At 38.4% G+C, this 25,010-nt stretch overlaps 1 protein-coding gene across 1 annotated transcript; it reads right to left on the bottom strand.

Moving 5' to 3' along the window:
• Positions 1-206: 206 nt before the first annotated feature.
• On the bottom strand, positions 207-24,778 carry smtnl (smoothelin, like). The gene is made up of 10 exons (XM_055028509.1): positions 24,706-24,778; positions 23,577-24,498; positions 7,128-7,209; positions 5,851-6,090; positions 5,698-5,760; positions 5,046-5,106; positions 4,828-4,968; positions 4,620-4,731; positions 3,948-4,099; positions 207-906 (listed from the first exon to the last, which is right to left on the bottom strand). The coding sequence occupies exons 2-10, from the start codon at positions 24,207-24,209 to the stop codon at positions 780-782; spliced, it is 1,611 nt and encodes a 536-aa protein (XP_054884484.1). The 5' UTR covers positions 24,210-24,498; positions 24,706-24,778; the 3' UTR covers positions 207-779.
• Between the last annotated feature and the right edge of the window lie 232 nt (positions 24,779-25,010).

The following is a 25,010-nucleotide window of genomic DNA, read 5'->3' as shown; positions in this document are numbered from 1 at the left end:
TTTTTACAACTTTATATTTTTCATCTTTACTGCATTCAATCTTTTCTTCAAACCCGCTCAGAGATGTAACATTTCCATATTTTTAAAAATTGTTTCCATATTTTTGTATGGAAACAATTTTGTCATTAAAAGTCTGCCTGGAATCAAAGAGATGACTGTAAACCTTTCAGCATGGTGCTGGATATTGCCACTCTCACAACTTTTATTTTCTTGTTGAATTACTTTTATTAGAGTTCTTTTTTTTCAGCATCCTAACAACACAACAACCCACAGCATATCAGAATGGAAATATCACTCAGCAGCTCATCACATGTATTCTTGGCTAACATTGGGTCAGACATTAAAGCAGCATGTCTGAGCATTGCAGACACCTGGTGATTTTAGTCATTTTATAAGACAAAGCATATTTCTGCTGCTGAAAAACAAAACAAAAAACGACTTTCAACATCTACAGGCATGCAAACACACACACACATACACACACATACAAATACACTAAGTCAATAAAAAAAAACCCCAGCAATTAAAAATCAGCACTGAAATCTGTGTGCAGGTTCATCTTTGTTGTTGCTGATTATATCCAGTAACAATAAATCTCTCAAATGTGAACCAAGAGTCCAGCTTTTACAGACAGCAGCAGCTTCCTTTGTGGCGAAGAGCGAACAGTACATCAGTTCACCACTAGGGGGCGATCCAGCCTTTCCAATATGGCTTTGGGAACTACTGAACTCTGTATTTCATAGCTGATATCCAGCCAAGTGGTTGAAAAATCCCAAGTTTCACTCGAACTTGCGCAGGTGGTTGTAGAGTGACTGGACGTAAGTGAAGACACACATGGGATCTGGCTTGCGACCCATGATCATCATGTCCTCCACCTCGATCAGCCTGTCACAGCCCGCCTTGGTTCTGAGGACAGGGACAGATGAAGACGAGTCATAACACAGGAATAGACAGGAAATTAAAATGCAACCAAGAGCATTGCTTTGAAGGGTGGATATTTCTATTCATTTTGCACATCCGGAGACCAGAATGTACTATTATTGATTATTTTCGTTATTTTTAAAACAGCTCTGGCTGGATAAATATGGCCTGTTTTTCAGGACTGAATTGGATTCTGAATCTGGACTTGAACTGGGTCGTATGAACACCTGAATATGATCCAAACCAGAAGTTCCTGCTGTATGTTTTGGTCGTTTTCCTGTTGGAAGGTAAACCTCCGGCCCACTCTCACAACTTTTCAACCTCTTTCAGGTTTTTTCTGTATTTAGCTGAATCCATCTTCCCATCATAGGAGTAATGAGTTCATGATGAGGTGGCTTGTAATCTCTCTAGCACACATGGTTTTGCATGAGGAGCATACATTTTGGTCTCTTCCAACCAGAACACCTTCTTTCTCGTGTTTGTTGTGGTTTGTGGTAAACCTGAAACAGGACTCATTATGGCTTTCCTTTCAATAATGGCTTTGTTTTCTTCTCCTCCTTTTTCTTTTCATTTTTCTCCTCCACAGAGGAATGTTTTGTAGAAGAAATAAGTAATATGTGTCCTGTTGACAGATTCTCCCAGCTGAGCTGTGGATCTCAGAATCTCTGATTAATTTATGCTCTCCTGACATCTGAATTATCATGTCCCTGAATTGCCAGGTGTTTTAGATGACGTATTGAACTCAGAGTTCAAGAAATGTTCAAAACTTGTTATTCTGTTTCTAACATAACCCTGCTGTGCTCTTTGGTCTGGACCAGGGATCTGCAACATGCAGCTTCAAAGCCACAAGCGATTCTTTGGATCCTCCACAATGGCTCTTGATAACTTGATAACTTTTTCTAAAAATTAAAAAGAGCCAGCTAACACTTAGATATAATTGGATATAATAACAAACACAGGTTCTGAGAGTTTTTTTATTCTATTCTTGTAACATCTGCATTAAATTTTGACAAAGAAAGACTCTAAAAGTACTAGTAATGTGCTTATATCTAATTTTCTTGTCATTAAGGCTACGTTCACACCGCAGCCTGAAGTGACCCAATTCCAATTTCTTGCCAAATCAGATTTGTTTTTGGCATATACATACGCGTCTGTTCAGACTGTCAGTTTTCCTTGACACTGTGCTTTTTATATATTTTTTTAAAAGATTTTCCATTCCACAAAAAAAAAAAACATTCTGTTTTGCCAAATTGTGTTTATTTTAAATCATAAAAATAGAAATGAAATGGTGGTTCTTAAAAAAAATTACGACAAATCTCAGAGAGTAGAGATTTATCTAAAATTCTAAATTGTCTTTTTTCTTTTTTTCAAAATGTGTGACATTTGCGACTTGAAACAAGTTTTATTTGGCTGGTCTGGGAGTAAAAATGGCTTTTGAGGTTGTAAAAGTTGCAAACCCTGGTCCAGATGCTGGCCGTGCTTTTCAAATTCACTTCACAGCTAATTTATATTGGTCTACCACATATAATCTCAATAAAGCACATTAAAGTTTGAGGCTACAACATGACAGAACAGGGAAATGTTTTATGAATTCAGCAGCAGCCAAAGAATGAATAATTCCCAATACTGGCTGGTGCCTGTAAACGCTGATCTATATGTATGATTTTGCTGCAGGCTGTGTGATGTCAGATCTACAGCTTGCAGCATGTTTGTGTGCTGCCACGATGAGCAGGGACTTAAGATGTCATGGAGTCAGACAGAAGGAATGCACACCTTTTGCCAGATATAAGCAAACAAAAAATAATATCAAACATAAAGAAGACACTTTTAGGCCATCATTAAGATGTAAAATAAATAAATAAAACTTAAATTGGTCGACTCTGATGTTTAGATTTGATAGCATTTTATAATTTTATAGCAAAATGGAGACGTCTTTGTTCATTGAATGATTTTTTTAAGACTGATTGCATGACATGACAATAATTGCTGCTCCAAACTAAATATCCTGCAGGGGTTTATTATTGGGAGTAAAGTTACAACTCTGCATCTAATACAGAATGTCATAAGCAGCTTTACCTGTTTCAATATTTAATAAGTAGTTTTTGCGCCCTATTAATCTGGGAAGGGTTGTCAAACACGTTTTTCTCAGTTCTCGGCGTTCTCAGTTATCAACAGCTGTTTAACTTCTAGCAGCACTTTAAACATGCTGCTGCACAACCTTTGCTGCAAAAACCTGCCTTAAAATGTTAGGCCTGTGTCCAAGCTAACCGTCCTTCCAACAGTTTTTAAACAGCTGCAGTCATTCATGGTGAAAAACAACAGTTTGAGGGGGGAAAAAATGTCTGGGTTTAAATCACTTCATTACACAGAGTCTGCCTCTACTGGCTGTGCTTGGACTGTTTTCAGAAACAATAGAGACGTAAATGGAAGTATAAAAACGTGGGAAGAAGTGAATTTTGCATAAAAAGGTCCGCTTTAAGGCTTGTTTTATACTTAATCATGTGGAGACAATAACTCTAAGAAACACAAATTGTTCCAAAGTGCAGATCAAACTGCACTTTGATCAACTGCAGATCACTTGATCTGCACTTGATCAAGCCAGGTCCATCAGGTTCTGATGGAGCTGGCTTTAGAAGGATACTCCTGCTTTCATCTAGGTATGTATGTAAGTTTTTATTTTGTCCTTAAATGGAAATTTATAGAGTTGAAATGTCAGCATTTTCTACATGAATCAGTGACTGCAAAACTGATGCCCCACAAACTCCTTGTGCTTCAAAGTGAAGGCAGTGTTCTAACAATATTTATTCATCTCTGAAGAATCAGTGTTAAGATTAAAGTTAAATCTGTTCATCTTTACTCAAACTTAATTAAATTCTTCATCCTCTGCTTCTAAACCTCAGTCCCTATCAAACCCATCCATCTTTTTCTGTCTACAGTGATGAAAAACAGGACCAAGTACACTGACTGTGTATTTGAATACATCTATTTCCTGTCTGGTTAAACGAGCATTTTAGTTCCATACTCACTCTGCTGTCCCAAAGGCTAGCTCAAAGTTGTGTTTGCGATTGGCCGGTGATAAAGTGTTGTAGTCGAACGCGGTGGGAAAGAAGGAGTGGACGAGGGCGCAAAAAGCCATTCCATCGCTCCAACTGGACGAGAAGTTCTGGATGTCGATATTCTGCAGAGGAACAAACAGGAAGGAAGGCTTAGTTGATCTAAGCCTGACAGAGAAACACTAAAATATCTAATAGTAAAATTATCCAGCTTGTAAAGCTACCAGGCAGCCAGTTGTAGCTTCATAAAGCTCGTCTCATCGCTCACTGTCTCACCCATAATGATGATGGGTTAAACAGGCGTTCCTCTCCCTCATTGCTCTCAGACACTTTCAAGAGTTTGAAATCGTTCCATGCAAAGGCTGCACTTTATTCGTCTGGAGTTTGGCTTAAATCAAAGCGTAAGATGTCAAGTAATCAAACCGGCGTCTCTCAGTGGTGGTTAAACCTCTGTGAGAGCCAGGCCTTTGCCACACTCCTGTGACCAAAAGCAAATCCACACGGAGGAGCTGGCATGAGGTCTGGCTTGGAGAGTCCAGGAATGAATCAGGACATAAAATAAATTACTGGATTGTAGAAATTTGAAATATAACCTCAAATCACCACAGAAGAGTCCACACCATCACTAAACCTGAGATGTTTTACCTGGTAGCCTATGGTCTTGGAACGACACCATTCAAGGAGAATCTGCTTAATGCTGCTGGCGTTCGACACACCAAAACTCTGAGAGCGCTTGAGCCCTGCTGGTTTAGGACGACTGCGCACAAGGGACACAAAAAAAGATACATGAGAGAGTGATGTCCAAGAACAGAAGTTTCAAAAACAAACCATCATAGATCTGCTTGATACTCACCTGTGAATGACTTCAGAGTCTAATCTCTCGAATATAGATCTCCGAGCCTGAGCGCCGATGTTACGTGGGAGAGTCTGTGACCTCACCAGCTCTCGCCTCCTCTCTCCCACCTGGCTGAAGGCATTGCTTTTGCCTTCGTCTCTGCAAGATGCATTGAAGTCACATCAAGTAACACAATCGTCATTTGTCCTCAGAGTTTTTGCTTCACCATAACTCACCTGTTACACTGCTGCAGCCCTGAGTAGGTCACAGACTTAGAAGGAGCTGAGTTTGCCTTGTCTGGTGAAGAAAGTCATCAAAAAGAAATCAGGTAAGGTGCTTTTTAATGCATGATATAGGTACAGAATGTAACTCTTTAAAAAAAAAATGTTTATAACTGTCTCCGTGTTGTGAACTTCTAATGTGAGACCGATAATCTATGAAAAGATCGAACTCCTCCACCTCTTTCCTGCTGCTACTGCCATTTGAAGAAATGCACCAGTCAGAAACAACCAATCAGAACAAGGAGGAAGGTCTCATGCTGTCAATCGACCTAGTGAAGGTGCTGCTAAATGTGCTAATGATGGAGAAACAACTCACTGCCAAAGAAAACCATTCATCTGCCATCATCGATGGTCATGCTAACTGGCCTTAGCATTTGTGACAGATTGCTGACAAGAAGAAACTGTGTAGTAGCAGAGAGCTAGAGGAGGAATGGTGATGATTGACAGCACTAAGACCCGCCTCCTTACTCTGATTGGTTGTTTCTCGTTAGCACTGGGAGAAGGTAGAGGAGCTCGATTATTAATCACGTACAATGGAGATAAATTAACAAATATCTAAGAAGATATTTTTTTATAAATATTTATAAGCACACTGTTAAACACTCACCCTGGAGATTTGGAGATCCCAGAGTTCGGACAGGTGTGGGGGTCCACGTCTTGGCAATCGATGCTGACAACAGGGAGGCCAAAATAACTTTGGGTCAGCAGATTTTTCAACAGAATATTTAAAGCATGTTTAGTTGATCATAATCTCACACACCTGGTTGAAGAGCAGAACTCTCTGCCGGTTGTGGACGAGAGATGCTGGGTGAAGCCTCGGAGGATGGGGAAGACATGGAACCAACAGGGCTGCTGGGAGAATTGGTGGAAGCCTTGATTTCAGCTGTCTTGGTTGTGGCTGTGATGGGAAGGTGGGGCATCCGCAAAGTGACAGGCGCCGCATGTTCAAGAGGGCCTTCTGTGGGCAGGGAGACCTTTCCCTGCACCAACACCGAATGCTCTGTTGGAAAAAGATAACGATAACACGAGTCAGTGATTAGAGTCAAAGCGCACTGAGTCATCAAGTACTGACGATTTAACCTATTATGTACCCTCTTACTTAATTAGTAACTTTTCTTTAGAGGTCAGCATTATGTATTTTATAGCACAATGAAGTTACGATGTTACCTTCAGTTAGAAAAATGCTACCACTGCAAAAATCATGTGTTCTTTGATTTTACTCTTTAAAGCATTGTTCTGTTATTCTATGAATTACTGACGACATGTCTGTAAAAATCGAAGCACAATTTTATATTTATTTGCACAAAATGAGAAATGGTCAAAATAACAAGAAAGATGCAATGCTTTCAGACCTCAAATAAAGCAAAGAAAACAAGTTTATGTTCACTTAGACACAACAACACCAATGTTTTAGTTGAGTTAGAGTTAGAAATCAATGTTTGCTGGAACAACCAATGCTGTTTTCAGTGGGGTTCAGTGCTGTGGGCTCTTAGTCTTTTCTAGAACTGTATATCAAACATAACATAAAAGACAGTTGACTTCACAATTTAATGCATGTAAATTGGGGCTTTGTGTCTTTAAGAAGTTCCTGCTCTCTCCAACACCCCACCTTCATCACTTCATCACAACAATGCTCCTCCTGGATGCCGTTTACAACCACAGGATTGTTGAACTGAGAAGTAGTTTGTGTGATAAATTCAGCCGACTCAAACATATTCCAGGTATGTTTTTGATGATTTTTTTAACATGATGTAAAGCGCAAACAATGACTACATCCTCATATAATCCAGTTCAGCAGGGTTAGGGGTCATTAACGTCCGACTATAGAAGTATTTTATAGCAGATTAAAGGTGACTGATGACATCTTTAAACAGCAAATGAACTCAAACTCATAAATAATCCAGAATAATTACCTCATTGGATACATTTTATGACTGTGTGGACAGAAGAAACCCTCCTTCATCTGTCATGTAAAATGTGATTCTGAGCAGACCAAGCAGTTCTTTAATGTTACGTCCCTGTTGGACATTTAATCACCTGATGCGTTAGCATGTCCGTTCTCCTGTCCAGCGTGTGCAGGCACTGGGTCGACTTCTATTGGTTCTTCCCGCTCGATGCTCTGAAACACACATGGAGTTATGATTAGGAACACACAAGCAGCCTTTCATTAATTTAAATGGGATGTGAAGTCATGTTTGACCCTGGGTGATCGGGGGTGGAGTCATTTTTCCACAGCGGGGAGCAACAAGCTGGAACACAAAGCTGGAAAGCCACTAACTCGAGAGCCAAAACACTTAATCCTACATCGACCACAAGGAATGATGTTGTGTTTACAGCACTCACAGCTAAATGAGGCACTGGATCAGCCTTGGATCAGTCAGAAAAGAAGAAACAAATAAAGCGGCATATCTCGGGACGTCAAAGAGGGTCTTTTACAGGAAAGCTCCATGGTGTTCTGTTGTGTTTCAACCTCAACCTCTCGAGATAAGACCCAAGAAGATTAAAGTCAGGCAACACTGTCTCTGATGTCCTGCTGAGAGACCAACGTTTTATAGCAAAAAATAAGTTTGTTTAATTTAGCTATTTATTAGCCAAAACATTCGGCTAATAAATAGCTATCACAATCCAGAGGAGATACTTCAGTCTCAAACACTTTACACACACAGAGCTGCTGATTCACGGAGGGATGAGCTGTCACTTTCCATGCGGTTCTGTCACAGATACACAGAGCTTGGAGTGTTGACAACCAGCCCATCTAACACAGAACAACACCACTGAGGTCAAAAGTGCGTTGGTGATTGCAGTGCATGTTTCTTTAAACAGAGCTCCAAAACAGAAACCACTTAGTACATTTGTTGGATCACAGCGTAACAAATCCAGAATCAGCAGGTTTGCTCTTCCTCCTGCAGCCATGAAGAAAATCTTCCTTCCTGACATTAAAGGGGATTTATTATTATTATTATTATTATTATTATTATTATTATTATTATTATTATTATTATTATTATTATTATTATTATTGTTATTATATTAATGTTGTAGATTTTTCTCAGAATGTGTCAAAAACCTGCTTACTTCATTGTGCTATAAACCTAAACAACTGCCTCAACCTTAACTGATGACAGATTATAGTCCATGATCTACACAGCAAGTAATAAAAAGTCACACTTACCATCATAAATAAGCACAAATATAGCAAATATTTCCAAATTAGTAACACAAACACTTTGATTTTTAGTGAAAAACTCAGAAAATGTATCATAAAGTCCTGGAGGGACTGAAAACATGCTCAATAATAATATTTAATTCAAAAATTTTATTGACATTTTGAGAGTTTGTGAACAGGTTTTATCAATACATGCTGCCACAACCGACTCTTTAAGAGCATACAGGATCTTGATTTGGCCCGAAACAAAAATGAGTTTGAGCTCACTGAACAGCTTAGCACTAAAATACACTAAGGATCTACTGTTGTTGTACCAACCTTCCAGACCTCTCAGGTCTTCTTGACTTGATGCTCTAACTGTTCAGACATGTAAAGTTAAAGACTAAAAGTCAGACCTCCATTTGGGGCCAATTTAATACTTTTAGACCTAACCATTCATCATAAAAATAAAATGACAACAGTCCCTCTGCCCACACAGAAAAATGTTATATTCTGCTCCTGGTGGGAGAAACTTGAGGAAATTGCTCCAAGTGTAAATGTGCGTCTCTTTGGTTTATCTCATTGTGCAGGAATTCTGGTAGGTCATGGGTGTTAAAATAATGCAAGAAGAGACGCTGTGTGTGGTTCTGCGCGCGTACGCTTGTGGTGAGAGGTTTCATAAAGTGCAGTGAACCCACTTAATGAGTGGAAAGGAGCACATTTCTGCAGAATGTATTGGATATACGAAAGAAAAGTGCAATGGAGTTTTTTATGCTGCAAGATTGGAAATAATCTAAAGGGGCAAGTGAGCTGGAATCACGAGGTGGAAACAGCTGGCTGTCCAGGGAGACGAATTGTTGCCTGGCTTTGGGACTGGGAGCTCCCTTAGCCGAAACACACAGATGCCAGCCGTTGTTTTTGGTTCAGAGGGAGGAAACATGATAGCCTCTCTGGTATCTCAAGGTCCAGCTTGCTGGCAGAACACACTGACTTTTACTTTGTTCTTCATACAACAACTCCACATTGGTCAAGGCTGAGCAGAAGGTGAAGGACAACCAGAGCTCATTATGATAGCAATTGTTTAAAGGTGCATGACACATGCACCTTTTCTTTAAATAAAGCTAGTCTACTTTGGAACATCTAAAGAAATCATTTTAATTGCTCCAGGTTTTATTAATCAACTGAAAGTCTGCTTAGTGTATTTTGAACCGTAAAGGTGAAAATACACTACACTTACCATTCTTTAATAATGACCAGACTCCAGCTGTGTGAACGTCATTTTACATTCAGGTGGGAATTATTAAAAGGAATTTACCTTATTGTCTTCTAACCATAAAGGCCAGGAAATAATCAAAGAGATGCTCTTAAAGGTCGATATTGAGGTTAGCAGCTGCGTCACATTTTCACAGTGAAAATGTGACATATAACCTGTGCAGATACTGAAAAACAAGGTAAATATGCAGCTGCTTCACACTGGAGTTGATTGCGAAGAGGGAAAAGAGGTTTTTAAGATGTGTGCTTCAGACATTATTTGTATAATTTTAATGAGAATCTATATAATCTAATCCATGTAATCATTTTTCATTTGCAAAATCTACTTTTAAGAATTTAACCCAGATAAAAACACTCAAACTTACAGAATTGGGCTTTAAAGTTTCTCATATTATGTCATATAATTACCAAACCTTTTAAGGATCTGAAAAGTTTTCCTTTTCTGTATGTAATATGTCCTCAGTATAAATATAGCTGTCCTGTGAAGGCCTCTAAAAGTTTGTTAGAAGATATTGGTTAATAATCATAAAAACCAAGCCAAACAGGCATAAAACAACATCTGTGAGCTATGAGATCCATTTAATAGTAAATAGAAAAGGTTTCAGTACAACAATACCACCGACATAAACAGATGCCCTCAATCTTGAACTGTTTGGTGAAAATAAGCAAAAAAAAAAAAAAAAAAAGATGGTGGTTCTACGTGGCATCGAGTCTACAGCTTGTATTTACATAGGTGATGTATGTTCATTACATTTAATTTTACTTGGTGGTATTGGTATAAAGGGGGCTACATACAAATGAATGTGTTATTGTTATTTGTAAAACTTTATGAAAACATAAATATTTTTTCTTCCAGTTCAGTTATGCACTACTTTGTGTTGGTTTGTCATGTAAAATCCCAATAAAATACATTGAAAATTATTGAGTTTGAATTCTTCTGCAGGATAATGTAAATATACTTTTGCTTTACTTGACTCTATTGCAACTTCAAATTTAATCTAGACTTTTTTTACTTAGTAAGAAGGAAATGGGATGCAGTGTGGCTACATGCTTCATAAATAGGAAACTCTCAACCCCTGATGGAGTCAGGGGAAATGCTTTTTAGTACATCTTGATCCTAATCTTAATTTTGTTAGTTTTAAAAGTGAACCTAACATTATCAAGGTGCAGAGGGAATACTCCGCCCACCTAGTCTGACCTAAAAGCAGCTGTCGCCCCATTTCTGTAATATGTAGAATATAAAACCCCATATGCAAAGTTTACCTGCTATTACAGTCTCATACCTGTTTTAGAGACACACAAGAAAAAGATCCCTTTCTCTGTATTTGCAAAGCAACAAATCAACTTCCATCTGAATTTGCGTCACTCGTGTATTAATAGGAAATTGTAAAACATGCAAATAAAATACAGACAGAGACAGAAAGTGGGTCTAAAGAAAACCCAGCATATAAAAGCAGGAGCAGGAAAAGATAGAAAGAAGGAAGTTCAATTATGCAAAAACTGAAATTTAAAAACACGGTATATTATGATGCTCGAAGCTGTTCGGTGTCGGGGGTTATTTAAATTTATTACACAATTATTCAAAAGCTGCCATCTACTACTGGCCTGTCTGTTGTGTTGTGCTGTTATTTTGTTGCTCTGATTTCCATTATTTTGTATTTTATGGTTCTCTGTCTAACATTTATGTCCCCATAACATCCCTGGTCATCATTAGAAAACAAAGCCAAATATGAAGAACAAGTAAATGGTTTTAAAAATCTTTTATGTAGAGTCTTTACATCTAGATAGAGGAAAATATGTTAAGTCTTCACTTCTTGTAACTTTAACAATTATTGCTCACAGATAATGATAACGCAAAACTAAGTGTCTCAGAAAATCTCACCAACTTTAAAATAAGCATTTTTAGTGTATTGCATATATGGTTTATGCAATCACTGACAAGAAAACAGTTACGGACATCCTATATGTGGAGAGAAAGCTGTGAAAAGGTCATTATTGGATCCAAGCATTTTCATAGAAAGTTTAGAGAAAGGAACAAGTGTTGCATAAGAAAAGGTGCAACAGAAACAGAAGGAAGAATGTTTGGAATAAAATAATAAAAGATATGAGTTTGACTTTCTGAAATGATAACAGAAAATAGAACCTTATTGTTTTGCCCTTGCCAGCATGACAGAATCCAGCCATGTTGGATTATGAAGCCAGAGGAATATTACACTGTAAAACATTTGGGCTGCATTTAGTTGTCTACTGTCTTCTACTCTTCAAGTAAAATGAATGTTGGAAGTTTTAGATTATAAGAAAATAAGCTTACAGCGGTACATTGTGTTAACTTTTTAAGTAATTTTATCACACCTCCAAGAATAACATTTTTAGGTTAGCACTTTAAAAAACTGGAAGAAGAAAAACACAGGAGTGGAAACTGTTTCCTAGAGTGCTTAGCAGCATGTTTTTATATCCTGAGATAGAAGTGTATTACAATGATTTGACTCTTGTGTTACTCAGGCAAATGTTTTTTTTAAGTTTTCAAAGTTTGAGGATGATGTTCTCTTCACACTAAATGTTTCTGAGCAGAATTCACAGTAATGTTTAATAAAATTCAATGTCAGATCAGAAATGCTGTTCATTCAATTTGAAACAAAAATGGTAATTATTCTAAAGTAAAATAAGCAGTTGTTTTAACTTGATGTTGTGAGTGAAGGTAACAGAGAAATGTGTAGTTTTCAATGAACAATTTTTACCTGCATATTGTGAAATAACTATATGATTTAATTACAGCATTAACTTAAAACTCACAATTCAAGATTAATGAACTTAAAAAAACAATATTTAGACTTGTTGCTAAATTAACTTCATGACCTTTAATTTCTGAATTAAAACTAAAACAATTTTCTTGTTGATTTGAATTACATTTTCAATGTAGCAGGTGGACTTTCATTTTCAAGTTAAACCACCTCCAAATGTTTTACAGTGAACAATGATTCCCAGCTACTGTGAAACTATGAGAGGAAACCTTTACGGATCAAGGACTGGTGTGGCATAGTTTCCTTTTGGGGAGGGGGAATCCTCTCAGAGGAAGAGAAACTCATTAAAACCACCTGTTCCTCAAGAACATTCACGCAGCCTGCAATTTGTCTCCAGGAACGATCTCAGGGAATCCCGTTCTGGGTCAGGAGTGGAAAGAAACAATCACAATCTTTGAAGTGAGCAAATATAAAACGGTAATTGCAGGTGAGAGTCTCTGTACAGGGAACATCGTGCCTTATAAACGCTGCACTTCTGAAAACAATTTATGACTTCAGACATTTTTTTGGAAATTACCACTTAAAAATAAGTGGTGAAAGCTGGATTTCTGTTTTTTCTTTTAGTTTGGACATAAGCCAACAACGTCTTGGTTCTCGCTGGAAAATGGAGTAAAACAGCAATGAAGGAAAAGCGGGACTCTGTGCTAGAAACACAGCCAGCCAAGTACTTTAATAAATGTATTTCAGATTTACGGGGCAGTTCAACCTCTCTAGGGCTTAAGTGGTAAAATATATGGACTAACACTTCATAAAATGCCATACTGTACCTCCACTCCCAATCTGTTGTTGATTTAACCTGATTTATTTTCTTTTTGGGACGGTTGTAGAAAATAAGGCTTAGATAAATCTGTCTTTAGGACAGAAGAGGATAAAAGACACGTTTTCTCTCTACATGTATTTGTAATAAGTAGAAACTCCATTTGTCAGCAACAAAGTAACTTATATTTCTGTTTTGTTGATGTAACCTTTTAAGATATTTAACTATACTGTTAAATCAGAACTGATTCCACCTACAATTCGTAATAAAATTTCAATACATAGCATTTTGTTCCTGTCTGTTATTCTTTGCCGTGCTTATTCTCTAAAGTACACTCTTTTAGTAAAGTACACTTTTTTACTAAAGAAGTAAATTAGGGCAATTAAAACCAAAATATTTGACCAAATTTGTTAGACTACACATAGCAGGTCTTGCAGGTTCAATTCTGATTTTTTTTGTTTTAAATTAGATTTTTAAAAACATTTTTCTGCTACTAAGCAGATCTTAAATGCGACTGCAATCAGAAGTCTGTCTGAACGACTCATCGCCCCAAAGAAATCTGCATGCGCAGAAGATTCTTATCATTAGATATTGATAATTGTTAAAAACGATAATTATTGATTTGTTATTTGATTTTAACATCTGAAATACTACCAAACCGGTCGAATGACCATTCCTGTTTCATACACAATGCTGTTTTTCTAAGTATGGTGGAGAAACTTTAAATTGATACTGCACAAGTTACTGAATAGGTTAAAGTCTTTCCTCTGCCTACATCTGTCTGCCTGAATTAATTCTTTATAAATAGAATATTCTATCAGATGTATTATTTATTTATATTAATCAAAATATTTATTGATTTTTTTTTTGTCCAGCTCTATATAAACGTATACATTATGCCACTGCCATCTTCTTGTATGTAAAGTCAAAACCCTTCTTTCCAACCACCAACCTTTTCACAATGTGCACCTACCTCCCACAAAACATTTTCCTCAAAGTACCCTCTGGGCATGACTCCAAAACACTGCAGCTGGAGAACGAGGAAATGAAATCCAAGAGTTCCCAGGGTGGATTATCTGACGTTGTCAAGGAGGCGACCTTAAAATCTATCATCTCCTCAAACTGAGTGCCAGTAAGTCTCCCTGGTCCTGCAGGGGCAGCGAGGTTTTGCTGTCCCACTGGTCGGTCACTTATTATTAACCTGTTTCCACAGAGATGATGACGGGAACATGGCCTATTGTCTGGAAGTCATTAAGAGAGCCAGGGGTAGCCAGGGAGTGGTTGCATACCTCTGTTAAACCCCCAACATGTACACACACAAACCCTGGTTACAATGGTGCTCCACTTAAACTTCTACTCATCTTCTTCATGTCATTACACATCCATTTTAATATCTAATGATGTGCTTTACTGGAAAAAGTATATAAAAAAAAGCCCCTGATAAGCAGTTTGAGCTGCCAAACCACAACTTGAGAGCAGAAATGCCCCGGCCAAGAAAAGTCGCGAGATAACTTAATAGTATGTGGTGAAGTGATGCACATTCAGATCAGGTTGGGATCACAGATGGGCTCACATTGTTTGCGTAAGGCTCCATTATGAGTCATAAAACTGTATTTTCTGCCTCACTCGTGACAGAAATGACAACCACAAAACAGATAGATTCCAGGAATTGGTCGCAGAGCTTTTCTTGCTCTGAGGGGGACCAGAGCAGGGGGAGGTGGTTTAGAAGTGAGTCTTAGGCCACAGAGCATATGGAGAAATGGAGGTCAGATTAAGATTTGTTTGTCATAGTTATCAGAAACAGATGAAAAACTATTAGATAGCTTTTTCATGGAAATAAGCCCCACTGTACCCACCTGCATCTACTTTCCTTCACTTTATCTCCTAGGAAAGTTTTTCTTCATCTAGCTTTCACATCCCCCCTTTTTTAGGAGCAGATCTTTTGCAGAACAGATAACCCAGATAACTTCAAGGAAGTATTGTTGGTTTTCAGTAGTGCAGAGACTTTAATTAATTTGATCAATTAAAAATTTAAGCGCAATTAATCGTGAGCCGGAACCTTGGCTGTTTGTTTCTGGTATGCCTTTAAATTTGACGCACAGGTGACATCTGCAAACAAAGCAATGGACGATAAAGCTCGAAGTCCACCCCCGTCTCATTTTCCTTCAAAAGATAATCTGATGAGATGTTGGAAAGGACTTGTGTGTAAGTTGTGCAAAAATGAGCTTATCACCCAAAAATACCATCTCAGTGCAAAACATGTCCCCAATACTAACATCAGCGTTCACGGCCCACATTTCTGAACAAGTATTTTTCAACGGAAGTTACATGAGAGATTAGGTTTTTCTGAAACAAGTCAAAGCTGAAGGATGATAACAGCACTTTACACCAATTTGATGGTTGAATCACCTGAATAACAGATCAAAAGCAATCATCTTTGCTGCTTTGCTGCTACATCATTCAATAATTTAGCAGCTAAAAAGTTTTTGAATTGAAAATGCATATTTTGTTGATATATGATTCTGATTAAAAAACAAAAACAAAACATATCTGGTTGAAAGTAACGTTTGTTTTGGAGAAGAAGGAATGCACAACTGAACAATTGATGCGGCTCAAAAATGCTAACTCTCGAATGCAAATGTGAAAGCCAAGCGGACCCAGGCCCGCTCCAAAAGCAGGAAGCAGTCTACAGCATAGGACATTCTGGGTAAATACAACAAAAACAAATGGCTCATGGCTCATAGAGAAAAAAGGAATCCTACAACTGCTAAAACTGACACAGGTTTTTCCTGTGTTATTTCACACAACACAGTGTGAAAGCAAACCACACCAGGTGGAAATGTAACCAACGTTGCCATTTTGTTTTCCAATTGAACCAAGACCACTGGACTGTCGTGTCTGAGAACAAGCTAAAAGGTTCGGTGCAAATGAATAAGAGTGGTGTAAGTCAGATTGGATATTGATCAGGACATTGAATTTCTCCGAACACACAATCTGTTCATGATGCTGATATTATGAGCTCACTAATCTAAAACAGCAAAGGGGATAAAATGCTGCAGCGGCCTGGTGTTCACATGAGCACATGTAAAGGTTAAGGCAAAGACAGCACCAGGTTTGAGTTGAGTAATGTTTCTGAAAGGTGGAAGTGATGGCCGAGCTCTAGTTGCTGAGACAAAAAAAATAACATTTCTGCTGACTTTGTGCAATTTAGGAGCTTAAAACTAAAATAAACTTCTAACATCACCCTGAGATTTCTCTAAGATCCTTTTGTGAGTATGTGTAATGTTTCTTGCAGAGATTAGACAAAGCTTGAGACAACAGTCAGCTTCAGACTTTTAGGAGAGGTAGTGAAAGTGCAGATGTTCATCAGAATTAAAACCACATTTCCCATAAATCTGGCTGCTTGCTGCTCGACTCTTTTGAAAATGCTTTTGCCTTTCATTCCTTCCTCTGTCTGCCACCCCCAATAATAGCCTTCACTGAATTTTGTAGCAGACGGCTGACAGAGCGAAGGCCACAAAGTGTGCCTGGTGATTATTTATCTGTGTTTAATTTGCTGCTTTTGTGCTTTAGAGTGAAAGCTTGTTTGACTTTACAGCCTTTAGCATCTACAAATGTCCTAAAATCTTCTGAAGAGCCCCCGATATATAACGTGAGAGGTGCACTGGGCCATAAATCAAGTCTTTTAGTGTTGATGTTGAGCATAAGTCGGCCTTCTGACCTGCCACATCTAATCTGCTCTGTACATCTGCTAATTAACACAAGCAGCAGCGTCGGAATGTGCCCAGTGCACTGGAGTCTTTATTTGTAAAGGTGTGGCTACAGAAAATATTTAAAGGGGAAGAAGAATGAAACTAATGCACCTTCCTGAAAACTTCTGCTGTATGGTAAAAGTATTCATACCCCTTAAGCGTTTGCATATTCTTTTGCTATGGTCTTCGATGTATTTTCTGAGTGTCATGTATTTCCCTGTATCAGGTAGCTATGTCATTGTAAAACTATGTTATCATAAAAACACTGCTTATATTGAACATCACTTCAAAGGTATCTGACGTCAAGATTCGATGTCTTGAAACTGGTTATCTGTCTCTTTAAGAAACTCCTGCTCTTTCCGACACTGTGCTTTCAGGATTCGAAAATTAAATCAAATCAAGTATTTGTTGCGTGTTTTCTCGATATGTGGAATTGCTGTAACGTCAACAACACAACGTAAGTCATTTACTGCCACTACGTCACACCAGGAGTCAATGACTTACTCAATGACTTGACGCAAGTCACTGACTCCTGACTTACGTCAACGAAGAGCCAGGAACTTTAGCTTCCTGGAAGATATTTATAAATATCTTCTACTTATAAATATCCCGGAAGATATTTATAAATAGAAAAATATGTAACCAATTTGAATAATCAACTGAGCTTCCTGTCTTGTTTGACAACTTGGATCAGTTGGAATGTATGTGATTGAACTGAAGTTACGTTTTGCAAGGTGAATTGAGAAGACTGGTTGTGAATTGGCGCTATATAAGTAAACTGAACTGAATCAAAAGAATCAATGAAAGACGAATTGATTAAATGAGACAAAGAAAAGAAGGTGTGGAGAGCAGTAGGAGAAGGCAGACAAAAAGGCTCTAAACTGAGGCGTCTGAGCTGAATGAGAGGAAACAGCTGATTGACGAATTCATCATGTTCTGAGGAATTGGCCGAGCTTGGATTTGGGACAACCTGAATAAAACAATTGAATTCAGATCTCTTCCATTTAAAAAAAAATGACAAGGTAAGAAACGAGGAGCTTTTGCTTATTTCTTGATGTGAGATAAGGATTGTAGTCGAGAACAGGAATGTAAGGAGTGATGATGAGGAGGGTCCATGTTGTAATCCCTCCACACGCCACATACTCTCAGCGAAGCACAAGAACGCACACAGTGGTCCGCTGGGCCAGCTGCACTGGCAACAGTGGAGTTGTCTGCAGAAATGTTTTATGTGTGCTGCAGATTGTGAAGCGTGGAACAGGTTCAGAAACAGAAACAGAGGAAGAGGACGCTGGGGACAGGTTTTACATCTTTGTCCTCGTTCTAACCTCAGCTTATTCTTGCTCCAGAGAGCCATCAGAAAACGCTAATGCTGCTTCCCATCAGAACTCCAGACCTTCCAGATGGAAACTCACAAATACAATCACAACTCACAGATGGCTGGGTTTTCATACAAGAATTTTTATGTGAATTCTGCTGTAGAGAATCAGAAACATGCAGCAAACTGTGAAAAGGTTTCACATAAACCTATGGGAGAAAAAGTAAATAATATGCTGTGTATCGTGGGCTTCAAAGAAAAGGCTTCATTTATCGTAGAAAGCGATAAGCAGTCACACGGATGCCTGGTGCAGGTGTGCGGTACTGGAAGGAGCTGGAATTGTGTCTGTGTGTGTGAGTGGCTTTTTACGATGACTTGGCAAGTCATCATGACGCTGTACGGTAACAGCTGGAGAGCAGGCTGCAGGACAGACACGCCTCTGCACATCTCCAACTTCCAGCTTTTTACTGTATCTGTTAGGAAAAGGCCCCCATGTTATGTCAACAGACCTGTTTAAACAGCGAGCTGAACTTTATGATCTGGACCTACTCCATCTCTCGTTGACAGGCAGATGAGGACGTGGTGCGGAGAGCCAGGCATAATTAGGGTTTCAAACACAAACATACTAATTTTACTAAAAAATTAAGTATGACAGTAAAGTAGTACTGGCTCACCTTCGTCCGCAGATGCAATACAGCAGAAAACATTTGAAGTGTGATGTTGTGTGTTGTGCTAAGAAGACAACAGGGGATCTCCCACAACAGACACATAGAAACAAAGGTGGCCTTGTGTCGATTTGGCTCTGATCACCTGATTTCACAGAAGATAACATTCCTCGGCTCTATCTGCCACATACTTTGGAAATTACAAAGAGAAGAGGGAGCATCAGTTGGCAAATGATTTTTGTGTGTATCAATTGTTGTATATTTTGAATACAAGTTTGTGTTGTAGTGGAGTGTGAATGCAGAATGAGTTAAAGGAGCGACATTTGTATGTGCCTTGTTCTTTTTTAGAGTGACACTAGATATGGGCATTTATTGTATTGTGTATCATAACATCATAATACATTTTTTAGCATGATAAGAATTTTATTGTTGTCACAATAAATTCCAATTAATGATTTTTAACTCCCCCAAAACTGTCCATATTGTCGGGATTGTTAGTTGTACAATTTTCTCCACTGTTTGTTCAATGAGAGTATCAATTAACAGCAATTAATTTGCAGCTTATTGGTTCAAGTCACATTTCTTTTTGTGACTGGTGTCCTAAAAGAAATCATAATATTTTAAATGAGTATGTTTTTTAAGAGCAATATTTGTTTGTGAGACTGTGACTGCTGTACAATACAATTACCTTAAAAGAAAAGTATCGTCACTTTTAACACAATATTACCACAAAATGTTGCGATGAAACTTTAAGTCCATATCGCAAACACCTAAGTGATACAATTAGGCAAAAACAAAAAAATATATGAGCCTCTTTTAATCTGAAACCCCTACAATAACCCAGTGCAACCAGTTGCCTTCAGAGCCTAAGTGGTAAATTCTGTCTGTAATTTAATCTGAGTGTAAATCCAGCTGTTCTCTAAAGTCCTTAGAGTTTAGTTAGTGATGGTTAGACAACAAACAGCATCACAACGACCAAGAAACGGAGCAGAGAGGTCAGGGATGAAGGTGTGCTTTCCAACAAAGCACAGCACACACAATCAGAAGCAATCCTTCTGCAGTCTCTGTATTTCTTTGACCTATATTTGACTCAACAGGAAGTAACACTTTCAAATTAAAAACTGAAAAATCACAATAACGTTAACCTAAATTAATATTAATTGTACGTCCTGAGCATTACAACAAATCTAAGGCAAAAATGCATTACACAAAATATATCATGTGAATAATCTTTGTCTCTTATCTTTCTCAGATAAGAGAAGGAGCCAAGAGGTTCATGTTATCTCTGGACAACAATCAACTACACCTTGATGCACAGCTTTAACATCATCCTGATCACATTAACCCCACTAAGGAATACTGTGGTAGCAACATCATTCCAAGCTATAAAATGAATGTTTTCTTTCAGCAGAGACAGAAAAGCCGGTCAGAGTTCATGGACAGATAAATAAGAGCCAATCCGAGAAAAAAAGCCTTGCAGCATACTTGGCATTTAAACAGTGAACTCAAACTTACAACCAATTGAATGTTGGAATGGTCACATCAAAATCCAAAACTAAGGTTTTTGAAAATGTTTTTCTGGCTAATATATGACAAAACTACAAGATTTTTTTTTTTTTTTTTTAAAGAAGAATAGACAGTTTCTTGAGTTGACTCTAAATAAAATCAAAATGCATGTAGGCTTTTTTTTAATTGTATAAAAAACAAGTGTTAAAACTATAGTAAGTAAAATAAAACTTACATTCATGTTTTTCATTGCGAATCGATAAAAGCCCAATAAACACCTTAAACTCACTTGTCTGGCAATAGAATAACTTTGAATAATCCAGCTGTTCCTCAGCTTGTATTTAGTCTAAATATTTAGAAACTCTGAACATAGTTTCAACTCTGTGGTAAACAACTCATATATTTCTGATCAGGAGGTTGCAAGAAAAACAGCTTGTTGATCATCAACTGATGAAGTGATGAAGAAGCCACGAGAAAGGTTTTTTTTTTTTTTTTTTTTTTGGTTTGGTTTAAAGCAAATCAGGAAATAATTTAAAACCAGAATAAAAGATAAGTAAATGATAGGATTCTTAGAGACTTTCAAATTCCAAAACATGCTAAAGCAACAGTGAAACTATTTCTGATAGTAACTCCAAACCACACAGCAATAAAGCTCTGACTGGAGTTTTTGGTCATCATTGATGTAGTGAAGAACTATGATGAAATGCAGACTTGGATCATAAAACCAGCTTTTAAACTGTACTAATATCAAATGAAAAATCAGCCAGTAGAGGAATTTGCATATTTTTAGTTTCATTCATCAGTTCTTAGAATGAATCAGTGGATTTAAGAAAGATCCTCTGAAAACCAGAGAAATTTTAGTCATAAAGATTCAGGTATTCCTCAAACATGCATGAAAGAATCAAGTCAACACCCAGGTACGTTTTTGATGAGTTTTGTAATGACATTACAACATGGTGTAAAGCTCAAAAATGTGGATGTTGCAGAACACCTCCTTTAAAAAAACCACTGGATCCACATGGTTCAGGCAGGTCAAACCCAACAGTGACTAACCAGGGCATGCATTTCACAAAGTTGATTTCAGATATTTGTTTCAGGTCTGAAAAATCCCTCAACCGCACAAACCTCACCTCCCAAGAGCCTGCTCGGCTCGTATTACTGCACTTCATAAATCCTTAAGGATCCTGGCAGAACGCTATTGTGCAACCACAGCGACACAGCCAGTGTCTCCTATGACACATCCACACAGCCACAACGCAAGAGGGCTTCAGTCAAACCACCAGCATGTGGTAATGCTTCTTCTTCACCACATGCTGAAGCATCCCTTTCTGCTTTTGTATCTTAACTTTCCATCTATTGTTACACAAAGTACTTGGCATTTAAATATAAGGTAGAGGTTCAGAATAGTTACAGGCCAATGGGGCACAGGCTAAAAATACTTGCATGGATGAAGGTCTTTAAAAGTTGACCTCTCAGCCGTTTGGGAGATGTAAAGCGATCACTGCACAAAATAATCATGACATGGTGTCGAAGATGCTAGAATATTTCACAAAGATGTATGTATATTGGCTCAAGCTCATATGCACTAAATAATATGAGTAGAGCGGCCCAGTCATCAGAAATAAGAGAAGTCTAAAAGCAGTGAAATAACTAAAAACTTCACATTTATCTGCAAAATACTAACATTAAGAAGAAAAGTGATAATTAAAGCTAAAACGCTAAGCGTCTCTGAAACTGTGGGCCACAAAGAAATGCTACATCTAAGTGTTATATAAATGGTGGTAAAAATATGGGGATTAAAAATGTAAAATAGTTTTTAAAACATTCTGAGAAATAAGCTAAGAGATAAATAAATAGGCCAAATAGGCTAGAAAAAGGTTATAGCTAAACTCAAATGATTAGCAACCCACAATGCATCTTGGAAATGTGTTGAAGAAGGTGCAAACAACTGTGAACATAATGCATGATTTGTGTGACACAAAGTTGTACGAAGTAGGAATTAAAAGTAAACCGTGTTTCCAATAAACAAGAAGTCATTTTTGAACGGTTCCACATGCATGACTCATTCTCCATGATGAAAACATACTTTGCTTCCTCTGTAAGCCACTTACAGAGTTATGTTGAGTTGTATGGTTTCATAAGCAACATACTTTAAATTTGGAGTGAGGAGAGGGAAGTAGGCAGTATAACTGTATACCATAAAATACAAATACAGACTGGGTGGTGGATGTTTAATTTACCCCACATTATTATAGTACAGCTTAAAGCCAAGACAAAAGAACTGAACTTTACTGTAAGTACCTATTGAACTGAGTTAAAGCCATGCACGCCTTTAATGACAATAACAATTTTCAAAACCACATAGTTCTGGTTTTCATCAGTAACATTTAGAAGCAGAACCTGCAAGGCGGAATACGCATCTTTTAAAATTAATAATTAGGTTAGTGGAAACAAAGAACGTCACTGATCAGCTGCTATTTTCCACTTCCAACAAACCGGAAAGACTACTCTACAGCATGAGCTGCAAGATTACAGTTTTGTTCTCCTGTCAACAGCACCTCATAATGGCTCAATCACAATGATGTTTAAAATTAACTGTTAATGACTGAAAGCCAGCGATCAATGTATGAAACAGATAACAGATGAGCTGAGGGTTTTGTTAAAATAAAAATAAAAAAGACAGGAAATGTCAGAGAAAGTGGCAGTAATTGAAAAGTTACCTCTCTGTTATAGTTACATAACGTTAAAATGTTAAAAGTATAAATGCAGTGGGAGGTTAGCTTTATATTGTGCTCTAATATTATTCTCTCATCAGTAACGTGCATGGAATGTTGCTTTGATTGGTTCATGCATGTTTGTTACATCATTGAATCTCCAATGGCAGAAATTCAAGGGTGTCTAAATGCTTCGACAAAGCTCCTCCTTGGAGTCGCAGTCCATTAAAATTAGCTCAATAATTTCCATTTTAACAGAATCACATGATCAATCATTTTTGAAGGGCAATTTTGTTTACAGATTGTCAAAATACATTTTACTCCTGGAATCAGAGACAGTGACTTGCATTTCTGGTTTTATGGACTCAATTTCAAAGTCAAATTTCTTTTTTCAGTTACTTTTAATATATGGAGCATTTTTACAGCAACTGAAGACAACACTTGTATGTGCTGTAAAATGACACAATGTGGCTAGAAAGTACGTAGTGTCCCCCACTTTCAGGGTCATACAACACAACCAACACTGGGAAAATGTGGAGTCTAACTTTGCAGTACTCACGTTGGTCTTGCTGGAAACAGCAAAGGTAGCTCTGCTGGAGAAGCGTGTGATGGAGGGGCTGCTGCTCGTCCCTGGGCTCATCATGGAGGAGCCTCTGGAGCCAGCAGGAGGACTGCTGGAGCTTGTGGGGGAAGAAATGAGGTTGGCGCTGGTTGATGAAAGGCTTGACTGACTGCTGTAGGGCTGTGTTTGGTTTTCCAAAGTGAAGTTCTGGGTGCTGGCTTGACCTCTTCCATAGATCACCTCCTTCACATCCTGATGGTTCTCCTGTATGTCATGCAGCTCGTTCTTGTGATTCTGACTGTGGTTGTTGGTTGTTATGTTCCGCTCACACGTGAGGCCGTTCAGGAGCTCCACTTGCCTTGTGAGAGCTTCCAGCTGGATCCTGAGCTGACGGTTCTCCTGCTGGAGCTGAACCACAGCCCGTCCAAGCGGACCGCTCAGGTTGGCGGTCTCATCACAACGCCTCTCAATATCGAGCTTAAAGTTGTTGACCTCTGCATGGATCTCTCTGATTGCATCCTGCAAAGTATTCTCATAACGAGTCAGAGCTGAACACACGGTTTCCCCCTCTGGAGAGGGAGAACGGTGGTGACATAAGTCTTCCATCTGAGCCAGGGTTTGAGCCTCCATGAGCCCAGCTGCTGCCGCTGGTGACAGCTATGGAAAAAAGCCTCACCGTGTTTGAGTTAACGTCTGAGACTGAGCTTACTGGCCCCTGGAGACACTCCTCAGTCAGTCTGCTGAGGGAGTAGGGATTGATGCACACCAGGGTTGAGAGGTGAAACTTAGAAGGAAGGGGTGGGGTGGGCCAAAGGTCTGGACTGTGTTATACCCACTCCTCCAAATCAGTCCTGATATGAGGCTTTCTGACGTCTGTCTTCTTTCTCAAGCTCTGCTTTTCAAGAATCAACGTCTCATTCTGCAAAAAGGAAATGAAAGATTAGAACATGCAACATTCATTCAGCATTTCCCAAATGATGTCAATCTACACATAAAGAAATACTGAATTCAGTTTAAAAACATTACAAGACACCAAGACAATCTCATTAACCATCTCATCAGACAAGATTGGTTTTCAATGCTGCAACAAAGCTCTGTGGTTTTGTTCAGCTGCAGGGAAGCCTACCCCAGCTCCGATCCGGAGGGTTTCTTTGAACAGCTCTATGAATGTGTCCTGCGGTGTGTTCGCTGAGCTCTTCTGTGCTTTGCCGGCTCTCTCAGGTTGAGCACTCCTCTCTTCTGGGCCGGAGGAAGGAGGAGAAAGGGAGGTGTCAGAGATGAGGGCGTGTTAGAGTGGAAAACCTCACAGGAAAGAGTAGTAAATGTGATGAGACGGGGAAGAAAGAACAACTTTCTCTCTCTGTTTCTACTTATCCGTTTCTATTTTCATAAAATAAAATACAAGAGGAATAAAACTTGTGTAACGAATAA

The sequence above is a fragment of the Poeciliopsis prolifica genome, unplaced genomic scaffold (genome assembly GCF_027474105.1).
Source record: "Poeciliopsis prolifica strain line A6 unplaced genomic scaffold, Auburn_PproV2 SCAFFOLD004, whole genome shotgun sequence".
NCBI lineage: Eukaryota > Metazoa > Chordata > Actinopteri > Cyprinodontiformes > Poeciliidae > Poeciliopsis > Poeciliopsis prolifica.
The sequence above is the reverse complement of the archived record's forward strand: the minus strand, read 5'-3'. Positions and strand labels throughout refer to the sequence as shown.